The sequence below is a fragment of the Aulonocara sp. 'chitande type north' Nkhata Bay genome, linkage group LG9 (genome assembly GCF_057382095.1).
Source record: "Aulonocara sp. 'chitande type north' Nkhata Bay isolate Kocher_YH1m ecotype deep benthic linkage group LG9, A_spYH_male_GT1.1, whole genome shotgun sequence".
NCBI classification, from domain to species: domain Eukaryota; kingdom Metazoa; phylum Chordata; class Actinopteri; order Cichliformes; family Cichlidae; genus Aulonocara; species Aulonocara sp. 'chitande type north' Nkhata Bay.
The window spans coordinates 33,675,557-33,688,462 of record NC_141352.1 but is presented as its reverse complement, the minus strand read 5'-3'; the positions used below and the strand labels follow the sequence as shown (position 1 = coordinate 33,688,462).

Sequence of the window (12,906 nt, the reverse complement as noted above, 5' to 3'; positions counted from 1 at the left end):
CACACTGCCACAAGATGGCAGCCTAGGCCTACTTTACCATGCTGTTCCAGTAAAAAAGAAAAAGTGACAGAGCCTTGAAAGAGTGACAGAGACACTTTTTATGAACTCATCTGTAATGTGTCACCTTTTCTGTAGGATGAAGAAGTGCTTCCCTTCTTTTAAAGTAAATACAGGCATACAAAGATCCTCTAAACATGTTTCTGAAATAATCCTAAACACAATCATTAAATCAAAAATGCAAGAAACTATTTATTTAATCACTCTTCTTAACTTAATTCCTTAACTTAGTAAAAAAAAAAAAAAAAAATAGACAAGAACTTTTCTTCTGTCTCACCTCTGTCAGTTTTCATGCTGTTGCAAGAACAGGTGGAGGTGCAGGTGGAACTTTGACTTCAGTGTGGTTTGTATGTGCAGGCAGGAGTCTGACATCTCAGGACAGCAGAGGGTTGTCGAGCACGGTGACTCCTGCTGCGACACCCCCGTCTGACTGTCCTGAGCTCTTGGTCCTCAGCAGACGGCCCACACACTCATTCATCACCATGTCTTTACCCTGCCTGTAAGAAAACCAAGAAAAGGCTAACATTAGAAACAGCCACCAACCAATCCCTTTTACTCCACCACCCAAAAACCAGTGAGAAACACTAGTTAGTATTAACTTGGAATCAAAGTGCACTAATCCCCAGGCTCCCAGCATAACATACAGTCCAACACAAACTCCACAAACTGTCTTGCTTCAGCTGACTTTCCTTCACCTTCTCTCCAAACAATCTGTTGTGCTCTTTTCAGCACAAAGCCACACTCCTGCTCACTGATCCTCACCTCTTTTTAACCTAGTCTCAGCAACTTTGTCCCATAGCTTGCACATCCTTTCCACCTCCATCTTTCTTCCCAGCCAACTGATACATACCTTTTCTCCTTCCTTAAAAGCCAGCCTAAGAAATACGAGTTCATAAACGCCACAGAGAAATAAATCAGAGGAATAAAATGCAAATGATATTGCTTACACTGAACAGCAACACCCAGGTGAGGATTATCTAATGCCAAATTTTCCAAACAATGAACAAACCGTGCCCTTTTTCTCACCATGTCTAGAGTGTAGAGGTCAGCCAATGTCGCTCGGATCTGCTGCACAGCTTGAGGCTGGTCTGGGAAGAATCTGTCCAGGACTCCAGGTCTGGGGAGCACTTGCTGAACCTTCTTGGTACCAGCCAGGTGAGCGCTGATATCTGGACACAAAGCCATAGAAAAAAAAAAGAAAAAAAATGCATCTATTAATCACCTGGATCACCTGTTGAGAAAGAAAAAAGAAAACAAGCAGAAGAGAACAAGAGTAATAGAATAAACAACATCACAATGATATATGGGAATATGACAGTAAATACTAAATATTAAACATTATTGTGCAGCACATAAGATCAACAGAACACAGTGTGCTTTGAGGTAGGAGCCAAAAAGGGTGAAGTTTGTGTGTGTGAGCACCTGTGAGCATGGACGCGCTTGTTTTTTAAAAAGGTTCCTTCATGTAATGATCTGCTAGAGGGTGTGGGGGGGCCACAGCCCCGTCCTCCAGGGCATGAAGCAGGTATGGAGGAGATCAAAACTCCAGACATCCAGAGGCCCCCAGAACACAACAGACCAAGGAAGACCAACAGAGGGGCAGCCGCGCCACTGTCCCAGAAAGAGCTGAGGAGAGTCCCAGATGAGGGCTCACTCAGCAGCCGCGGAGCAGAAGCCAGGGGGAGTTGCAGTGACGCGCCCGTGAGCTCCGCCGGCAGCCAGCCGTGCCTGAGTGACCGAGCCCCAGGCCGAGAGGCCGGGGGCACCCCCACCTCCGAAGTGGCCCGAGCGAGCCCCAGGCTCCAGGCCCCGATAAGCGGCCGCCAAGGAGTGAACCGGTGTGTACCTGGACGCGCATCCCCGGACACAAAGAACCACCAACGCACCGATGTCTGAGGGAGTCCGCCACTGGCAGGGGAAGTGGTGGTAGGGGGAGATAGGCCTCCAAACCTTGGAGGGCCTGAGATGTCCCCAGAGAGGTGGCGCCTGATACCCAACCTGACATATAGACACAGACATACAGGCACACACAGACACAAACATCCATTCCCACCCTCATGCTCTCATATGTACTTACTCCACACTCAACCAACGTGGAGACAGACATAAAGAGACGCTGTACACACGATCACACTCCCCAAGCGTACTCTACAAACCGGGTCTAGGTACCCTTGCCCCTGGAGGGGGAACTGCACCCAGACCCAGGTGGTGTTACCCTTTTCCCTGCGGTGGGGAGAGGCAGACCACCCCAACTCCGCAGCAGCAGGGAGGCCCCACACTCCAGACCGCAGTCGGACGGCCAACTCCTCCTCCTAGCCCCCCCGCTCCAGCAGGCCGCAGAGAATGGGGGTGAGAGAAGACTCCAAACCTCCCTCAACCCGCTCATTGTAGTGTTGATGCATGTGTGTTCTAAGGTGCATTTAAAACCCAGGAGGGCATGGAGCTACCTGCCAGAGAGCAGCAGGTAAGCGCATAGTCCCTCCTGATAGCCCTCAATGTCTACGTGTATTTAAAATTGAGAGGTGGGCAACGACACCAGGGGTGGGGTGTACATGTATCGTGTATCCATGTATCCATGTATTGTGCCCACCCCCAAGATCCTATATGTATGTGTAATGAGAGTGTGAGTAATGTGAATGTCTAAGTTGTGGGATAAAATTGAGGCAGAGGCAGCCAGAAGGGGACAGAGGGGGGGTAGCCTCCTCTGCACCCTGGTGACACCCCCATACTCCGCGCCCCGCCAGGGAAAGGGGGCCCAGGCCCATCCAGACCGGGGCCCAGTGCAGCAGCGCCTCCCGGCCCCACAGAGCCCGGGACAGTCCACCCAACCCCACCACAGAGAAAACTGCACCCACCCCACCATCCACTCATCTTCCAGACTACATAAGACAATAGACGCCCAGGCTGAGATCTTCCTCCACCTCTCCTGTATCTCCCCCTCCTGCAGAGAGAGTTCCTGAAGAGCGGAAAGCTCCAGAGAGTTGCAGCATGGCCTGGAGGTGTCACTATCACAATCTGCGGGGAGTATGATCATTTGTTATGAAAAAAGAAGACCCAAATGCAGACTCACAGGCTGGCAAGGATAAACTAAAGGCAGCCTGTTTATTTTGGACGGAGAGAATGATATGAAATATCTGACAGGGAACTGAGAAACTCAGAAACCTATACTGGGGGATAACACTAGGAAACATGACCAGTGAAGCTGGGTGACGAAAGGAGAAGATTAAACAATAAACACACAGGACGGTCATTAGGGAAGAGGAGACGGCAGGGACAAATCAGGAGTAACGAGACAGTTACAGCAAAACTCAACATAACCAACAAAATAAAATAGGAAGCACGTGTTTTGATCGCTGGCTCCAGTCTGCATGCTGAAGCTTCCTTTGGTTACAAGATACAGAACCAACGTTAGTGTGAATGAGACTATGAGAATGTTATATAGCATTTGCTCCACTTTGAATTCAGTTTGAAGAAGTAAAGAGACAAACAAACTTAAAAGAGACCATAGGATTAAAAAAACACAGACACCGCAAAAGGACGAAACACGGGCAAGAAGCAAAGTAAACAGAAAAGGAAGCAAGGAAATAGAAAGATAAGAGCCACATGAATAGAATAGACAAAATATGAGTGCTTCAAGCAAACTGTGCAGGAATAAAATATAAATAGCAAACAGCAGAAATAAATAACAAATGGGGGAAAATATGTAGGATGAACAGGAACAAAGACACTGGAGAACAAAGTGGTGAGGGTTACTCAGACCACCATTAACTGACTAAATACATGGGAACTGGCAAAGTGAGACGCGGTCACAGAGAGTGACAAGGTACAAGGCGCACAAAAAGAGGGACTGGCAAAATTAGACGTCTATCAGAAGTACAGAATACAGAGACAGACAGGCAGACAGTGAAACAAACATGGAGACAAAACCTGCTACACACAGAGACAACACTAACACGGCCTGAACATGAAAGGAAACAAATTTAGACCAGCAACTAAGAGGAAGCACTAATTTGGAAGGGAAATAATACCAGACATATGGTGCACTCTGAATATCACCAGTCTGTTGCAAAGCTAACAGAGAGACAGACAAGCATTCACACCTACAGCTAATTTAAAGATACCACTTCAGCGTCACAGCTGGGTCCTTCTCTGTGTTATAAACGACACAGAGAAGGCCCCAGCTGTGACGCCACAGTAGTTCATTTGTTGACTGATACATCGATGTAGTCTCTCAGGAACGAGGGCGAAATGCCAACGACCGCCTGTCTGTTTTCAGGGCTGTATTTGAAGCCATGCTCCAATCAGGCAAAGTTTTAAGTGTTGCACATTTCGATGGGTTTCTTTCAGCTGACATAGTTTCCATTTGGGTCATGTGGTGTTAGATACCCCAGCGTGTGGTCATAGGGTGAAGAGCCCGGACGATTAGTGGGATTTTAGGTGTGGTGTAAAAATGACGCTGCAACTTTAAAAACGTTGTTGCTTTAAGGATTAACGTACAACCATACTTGGGCTGAGTTTGACACTGGTTCTCTTCAGTAATTAAAATAGCTTTAACACATGATAAGATCAAATGTCAGCTACACTGTGACAGTCGAGGGGCCACACTCAGATATATTTATTCGCTTGTTCTCTTTGTGTGATAAGAGTTTCCATCTGAATTTAACCCCTGTGTGGGGCTGATCTTTCATTTCATTTTATTTCAAGCTCAGATTCTTTGCCTTTGGCACATTTTCTGTGACGAGACTTCAAACCATTCCCACCGTCCTTATTAATCAACATGGTGAAGTGATTCTTCGCAGGGTGATGGGATAGGAAGAGTTTCAGAAAATGAGGCCTTTTGTCTTTATTGGAGAGGTCAGTGCAGACAGGACGGATGGGGGGAAGGCGAGGGGGGAATGACACACAGGAAACGGTGTTGGTCAGACCCAAAGACAGGCGTGGGCAGTGAGGACTCTCACCTTCAGACTCACTGTCTAATCAGTCTGACAGTGAGTCTGAAGACAGAGCAACCCAACACACGTTACTATGTTCATCATCATCATCATTGTTTATTTATATAGCACTTTAAAAACACACAAGGCTGACCAAACTGCTGAACAATAGAAACATAATAGATACCATAAGAATAATAAATACGATACAATAATAAACATAGCGAAAAACAATAAAATACAAGTCAGTCAACCACTGAGTCAAAAGCCAGTGAATAAAAATGCTTTTTCAATCTGGATTTAAAAACCAGCACTGATGTCGATTGCCTAATGTGAAGAGGAAGATTATTCCAAAGCTTAGGAGCCACGATAGAGAACGCTCGGTCTCCTCTCAGTTTCAGCCGTGATTTGGGGACTGAGAGCAACAGCTGCTCAGCTGACCGGAGCGAACGAGTGGGGACATAGGGCTTCAGCAGGTGCCAGACCATTTAAAGATTTAAAAACCAATAAAAGAACTTGAAAATGAATCCTAAATTCAATTGGAAGCCAGTGCAGGGAGGCCAAGAGTGATGTTATCACTAAGCAGGACATTAAATCAAATTAATGAGACACCAAAACAAGAGCTGGAGCCCAAGACAGCCATGAAGTCACAGTGTACACAAATACACAAGAAACACAGAAACCAGCTGGGTGGATGTGGCTCGGGAACCTTCTGTTACCTTGAACGTCGGTGTTTTGAACGCTGGCTGCTCCAGTCTGCTTGTATTTGTCCAAGATTTCCCCTCATATCTTGGTTATGGTTATTTTTTCTTTTATTAAACTGATCACACTCCTGTTTCATGAATAGAAAAAAACCCCATCAGTGTATTTTCACTTAAACAAGCAGCTGTTTTTTTTGCATTAAAGTTATATAAAAATGTAACAGTGCAAATTCCTCGCTGACAGTTTAACCAAAAGGCATTTCCAGTGGAAAGTAGCCGACATATCCTCAGCATAACCATGTATAATATCCACAAAACCTGAGAAGGTTGGAGAGAAGGTAGGCGAACTCTGCTGGGATCTGCGTTTAACAAAGTGTCTAAAGACGAAACAAAGAAATCTTTCTGTAAATGTTCAGATGCACAGACTGGACTGAAAAAGAGTGAAAAAGCAGCTAACGTCCAAAAATAAGAAAACTTTGAAAGAACTCCAAAAAAACCTGGAGAACTTTTGCTCAAAAAACAGTTTTGTTTTTTTTAAATTACAAGGCAATCTGACAAAATGTCATCAAATGAGACTCAAGACTTCTGCAGGTCTCTGCCATGACTCAATTTTTTTTTCTTAACGGCAGAAACAATTGTTCCTTTTTTACTTTGTTTCTATTTTCTCTTCTTGTTTTTATCTGTTGAACAACAAACAACATTCATGCTGATTCACATAATATCCTGTCTCTAATCTCTGGGATTTCCTCGTAGCTCTTTGATGCAAAGAACATCCATCAAACGCTCCAGCTTGTGCTCAACATCATCGTGAACGGTGAAGGTACTCTGACGAGAAAATACTCAGTCGACCTTTTGGTTGATTTGTTAAAGAACCCCAAAATAGCTGATTACCTAACAAGGTATGCAGATAATTCACAGCTCTTTTCCTGAATAGCTGCTTTAAAACTCTGCTGAAAGCCTTTGTCCATTTCCAGGTATCCCCACTTCTCGGCATGTGTGTCTCAAGTGTTAGGACTGCTGCATTGGAAAGACCCAGACCCTGCAGCCAAGGTGAGAGACGACAAATATGATAACCCACACCAGCTGTGCTTAACTCTGTAAGTTCCCAGTATTCCCTGAAACCATCACGTGTGACACAGTTTACATCAGACGTGATGCAGCTGACGTCAACACTGACCTTCTTGTGGTAACAGAGACTTAAAAAAATAATAATAAAGCAACAAAGTGGGTCGCTCTTTGACAGTAAATTCCAGTGCGGTCCGCTCCAATCTCCTCAGGCTGACTCTCTTCTAGGCTCTCCTGACTGTTCCCTTTACATGCTGATGATGTGTCTTGTAAATCTGGATCCCTTTCCAGCAGGACGCTCCTCTTTTTCAGACAGTACCTGAGCTGCTCTCTCTCCTGACAGTCAGCTGTCCACCTCTGCATGGCCAGTCGAGCCAGCGCCGGCATTTGAGGCAGAGCTCGGAGCAGAGCGGGCAGCCAGGCTGAGCACGGAGCAGAGGTTGAAGGTCGCAAACTGACATCCACGTCTTCCAGAGAGCCCAGACCTCCTGCTGCAAACAGACTGCACCAACCGTTGTCTCCCACCAAGCTGTTGTAGGACAGATCCAGTGCACGGAGTGAGGAGAGACAGCCCCGTCTGCACACGGCAGCTGCACAGAGGAAGAGGACCCATTGATAACTGATCACTTTATGCCTGTTCACTTTACTGTTTTGTTCACAATGTTTCTGATGGAGACAAAAATAACACCGAATAGTTTCATTGTTTTGTTTTATACGACAGCTACAGATGCTGGCAGCATGAAATAAATGAAAGAAATATCAATTTCCTTCAGGCTTTACTTGTCTTAATATACATTTATGCAGCCTAATGATCCACTACAGACCAAAAAAGAAAAAGTATAATGTCATTGTGTGTTAGTTACCCAGATGTTGCATGTCATCAGTGGTGAGCTCGCAGCTGCAAAGACGGAGCTCGCTGACGACTGATGGCTGCAGAGCATCCAGCAGGAGCGCCAAGTGACCGCCAACCACTTTACACCAGGAAATATCCACCGTGCGCAGATAGGACACCGCCAGGGCTGATGCATAAACACAAAGTTTTCACCATTTCAGGCTAGAGGGTGGAAGAGGTATTCGGGGAGAATGACTTGAAGGAAAACTTCTATAAATAAACAAGTGTGTGTGTGTGTGTGTTACCCAGAGCAGTGAAGGACTCGTTGCTCATGTAGCAGCTGTTGAATGGCAGCCTCCTCATTTGTGTCGCAGGGAGGGCGGAGACCAGCAGGTGGACCACACCTCCCACTTCCTTATTGGATGACACATCAAGCTCGGTCAGTGCAGTGAGAGAGGGCAGCACCTGGACTGAAAAACAACGAGTCACATGACTGCTGCAGCGAGCATGCGATTAGTGTCCGGCGTGTGAGATTGGTAGCAACTGACTCAGAGCCTCTAGATCATCTCGCGTGAGGCAACACAGGTGGAGGTCGAGTCTCTCCAGGTGTGTGACGTGAGCCAGGTGAAAGGTGAGGCGGCTCAGTCCACCAGCTAGAAGCAGCTTTACAGTATATTAATTAGAACAATGCTGCTCTCTAATGTATCTTGGTAAAGTGCAGAAAAATCTAATGTTTTATATGATACAGTGTGATTTCAGTAACATATCATAATGGAGGCTTCAGCAAGTACTTACGAAGGAAATCTTTCCTCTGCTCTTCAGTTAGTTCATCAAATACCTCCCAAAACATCTGTATGGTGGGGTGGCGGTCATGATATCTCCAACCATAACTTGTGTTCTGAAAACAGTGAAAATGACTGTTATAATCATAGAGTTTGTAAGGTCAGGCATACACTATGTTGCCAAAAGTATTCCCTAACACATCCAAATCATTCAATTAATGTGTTCCAATCACTTCCATGGACACAGGTGTATTAAATCAAGCACCTAGGCATGCAGACTACTTCTACAAACATGTGTGAAAGGACGAGTCGCTCTCAGGAACTGAATGAATTCCAGCATGGTAATGTGATAGGATGCACCAGTGCAACAAGTCCAGTCATGAAATTTCCTCGCTATTAAATATTCCATAGTCAGCTGTTAGTGATATTATAACAAAGTGGAAGTAATTGGAAATGACAGCGAGTCAGCTGATGCTAAGGCTCATAGTGCACTTAAGTCACCAATATCTGCAGTCTGCTGTTGTTACAGATGTCCAAACTTCATTGGTTTCCATGGCTGAGCAGCTGCATCCCAGCCTTACACTGACAAACACAATGCAAAGCGTCAGATGGAGTGATTTAAGCATCTCAACACTGGACTCTAAAGCAGTGGAGATGTGTTTACTGGAGTGACGAATCACACTTCTCTGACTGGCAATCCGATGGATGTGTCAGGGTTTGGTGGTTGCCAGAAGTACTTGTCTGACTGCACTGTGCCAAGTGTAAAGTGTGGGCATGTGTGCACATGGCTGGGCACCAGTGCACAATACAAGGTCCATAAAGACATGGATGAGTGAGTTTGGTGTAGAAGAACTGGACTAGCCTGCACAGAGTCCTGACCTCAACCTGATAGAACATCTTTGGGATGAATTAGAGCAGCAACTGTGAGCCAGGCCTTCTCCTCCAACGTCAGTGTCTGACACCACAAATGCACCTCTGGAAGAATAGTCAAAAAATTCCCATAAACACACCTAAACCTTGTGGAAAGCTTTTCCAGAAGAGTGGAAGCAGTTATAGCTGCGAAGGGTGGGCTGACTATTATATTATACTATCATACAAAAGTCTGGATTAAGACTGAGATGTGACACAAGTTCATATTTGTGTTAAAGCAGCCGACTGAATGCTTTTGACAGTATGCAGTACACAGTTATTGTGCTACAGGACAGCTGTGAAACTACAGCCTGTGTCTGTTTGGCTGACTGTACCTGTTTGAACATTTCCCAGTCATGCACGTCCTGGCCGACCAGCACTCCCTGCAGCTCCTCTGGTCGAAACAGCCTCACCAAATCCTGCTCACACACCAGGAAGAAGCCTCGCTTGAACTCCTGGAACAGATTCTCCACTGATGTGTTGAAGGCATGATTCACATAGGCCTCCACAAACTCCTTCCTGTTTAGGAGGGAAAATGTTAAATTAGCAAACATTTCACAGAGACAAAGGTGCTGCAGATGAACCTCACAAACACTTCATGTTTTATATTTACCTCATATTAAGACCTACTAAGGACCTGATTGTTTTTAATTATGTCCTGATACATAAAACCTGAGAGCTCACATAACTGCATATGCTCAGAATAGACAGCACACATGGATACAAATTACTGCCTTGCAGCAGCAATCTTCAGACCATCACTATGAGCTCCATACAAGGTTACACTGTTCCTGTTATTAACAGCAGGGGGCACTATCAGCCACAGACTGGGAGCCAGATATGCTCTGCTGGTGCCTCATTGTTACAGAGGAAAGACTCTATAGTGAGAAACAGCTGAGGGGGAAACACTGATCTGGAAACGTCTGAGTGTTACAGAGGATATACATAGCACTGTGGTTCAGTGTCACACAATCACAAACAAATACAGCAAAGTACTAAAAAGGGTGTTGCCTCCAAAGATTGCTTTTACTGGTTTGGAGCTTAGGAGGCTTAATAACAACAGGCATGAATGAAGACAGATCAGAACAGCTGTTTGATCACAGCATCCAGTACCAACACAATCATCCACACTCAAGAGCCTGTTGGCTTCAGAGTCAGCAGCTGAATGTCTAAAATATCAAATGTCATTTTTGGTCCATCAGCTACAGCATGAACTGCTTAAAGTGAGAAGCAGCCTGAAGCCCGACAGATTCATCTTTCCAGACTGAAAATATCTCAGAGTGAACAGAGTGGTGCGTTTTCAGGGTGATCTCACAAAGTCAAATCCCTTTAATGATGTTCTGTCCTGTCTTCCTCTATCAAAAGCACACAAACACTATAAAACATTGTTTCGGTGCTTTGGGGTTTTGTTTTCTACACAGAGGTATAGCACGACTAGACCCTAAAGGCAGGCTGCTCACCTACAACCAGCTCACGAACATCTTTCCAATGGAGCTCGCTGCCTTTCTCGTGGATGAGGGTCACTGTGATCCTCCGCTGGATCCCCTGCAGCAAACATAACAGGAGCTCAGGATCACAGTGAGCACAGCTAGAGCAACATTACGCTTTAAAAGAAGATATTCAACTGTGTACAAAGGAAGCAGTTACCACTGTGTGAGTAATAAGGAAACAACATGTGCACCAATCCTGTACCTGGTGCAGCAGGTAGGTACCATGACAGGGCAGGCCTCCACTGTGATCCACGATGGCTGGGATGTACCTGTGCATGGAGGGAGGAGGTGACACAACATCCCAACTTATAATATTCTTCCTGGAGATCATTTTTATGGTTCCTTTAAAGCTTGTGCGTGAATATAACACTCCAGATGGATACTCACTCTCCAGTGGGCTCCAGCTCGCTGATCTCAAACCAGACCAGCAGGTCGTACTTGCTGACACACTGACCCAGGTTGGATTTGGTGATGGTGTTCAACTTGGAGGCTGCAACTGGCACACACACACACACACGCACACACACACACGCACACACACACACGCACACACACACACGCACACACACACACGCACGCACACACGCACGCACACACACACTCAACGTTAACAAGTGGGAATTTTTCTGGATTTAAGAGAAGGTGAATAAAAGTGAGCAGTATTTACTACATGCTTTGGGTGACTAAATGGAGGATGGATAGGTGACATGAAAACACTACTGACCCTTTATACTGAGCCAATAGCTCACACACTTCTATTAAATCTGTCTAAAGAGCCAGTAATCACAGAGGATAGATACTGGAAGAAAACTGAAATGTTAGGAGGAACTAAATCACACATTACAACACCAGTGGCAGCACCCTGCTGTCTCACACATCGGGATCACGGTCCTGTTGAAGCGGGATAATTGCTAAAGCTCACAGTTGCATTCCTCTATACTCAATATGATCGAAAAAACTATTTTAACAAACAATTAAAAAAGGAACAAGTAAAAGATCTACTATAGCCAAAAGAAGACCATTTACAGACTATAGCCCTGTGAACAAGTATTTGCCTCCTTTCTCATTTCCTATCTTATTCCATATTTGTCACACTTACACCTTTCACATCAATACATTTATAACATTAGACAACAATGTCTAATATTCAACGGCAGTTTTCAAGGGCAAAACGCTATCCAAACATACTTGGTCCTATATGAAAAAGTAATCACACAGAAAACCTGATACCTTGTGTGTCACCTCTGACACCAACAGCTGCAGCAAGCGTTTGGTGCTAGAGGTCACATTTGGACTCTGGACCTCTGTGGAGTGTGCACATGATCTCATTACTGTCTAAAAATCCAAGGAGTGCTGAATCATTGAAAAATACACAGTAACAGGTGTGTAGCATCGCTAACTAGGTAGCAACAAGCCTCTAATTGGATAATCCAAATTGTCACTAGGTGTGAATGTGCAAATGAATGTGAGTGCGAATGGTTGTCTGTCCCTATGTGTTAGCCCTGCGATAGACTGGCGACCTGTCCAGGGTGTACCCTGCCTCTTGCCCTATGACAGCTGGGATAGGCTCCAGTGACCCCCGCGACCCTGAAAAGGATAAGCGGAAGCGAATGGATGGATGGAATTTTTCTTCCTTTATGCTTACAGCCACGCTCTTGACACAATCAGGACAAAATGCCATGGCGACTGTCCCTTGGTGACCTTCTTGGTTACCTCATTGCAGATGTTTTTCTATATTGCATAACTACTTTGGAATGATGCATCAAAAATAAATAAATAAATGAATACATGCCAAAAAAAGAAACATTTGTTTTAATGTGGGGTTTGAAAAAGCCCACCTTTTGAATTATAAGCCGTGAAAAATGACAGACTTTTTCTCATTATTTGGTAAGGATTAAGACGCACAAAGAACCAGTAATTCTTGCCCTTCAGCAGTCACAGAGGTTTAAACCATGCTGGTGAAATTAGTGCCATTATCTGACAGGGAGAGGAGCTGCAATATTTTCTATATGGCTCCAAGAGTGATAAAATGCCTCACAGCGATGTTCATAAATGTCAGTCATGCCCTGGCAGAGAACTCCACTGCTGAATTAATATTATATGTCAAACAATGCTCCATCCAGTTTTATGGGTTGCATA

General features: G+C 45.0%; 1 protein-coding gene across 1 annotated transcript; it reads right to left on the bottom strand.

Moving 5' to 3' along the window:
• Positions 1-7,897: 7,897 nt before the first annotated feature.
• On the bottom strand, positions 7,898-11,294 carry LOC147322637 (kinesin-like protein KIF1B; the record flags this gene model as incomplete). The annotated part of the gene is made up of 5 exons (XM_086305059.1): positions 7,898-9,343; positions 9,613-9,796; positions 10,738-10,822; positions 10,970-11,036; positions 11,155-11,294. Coding segments are annotated over 4 exons (318 nt in total), but the record flags the coding sequence as incomplete, so codon positions are not given.
• Between the last annotated feature and the right edge of the window lie 1,612 nt (positions 11,295-12,906).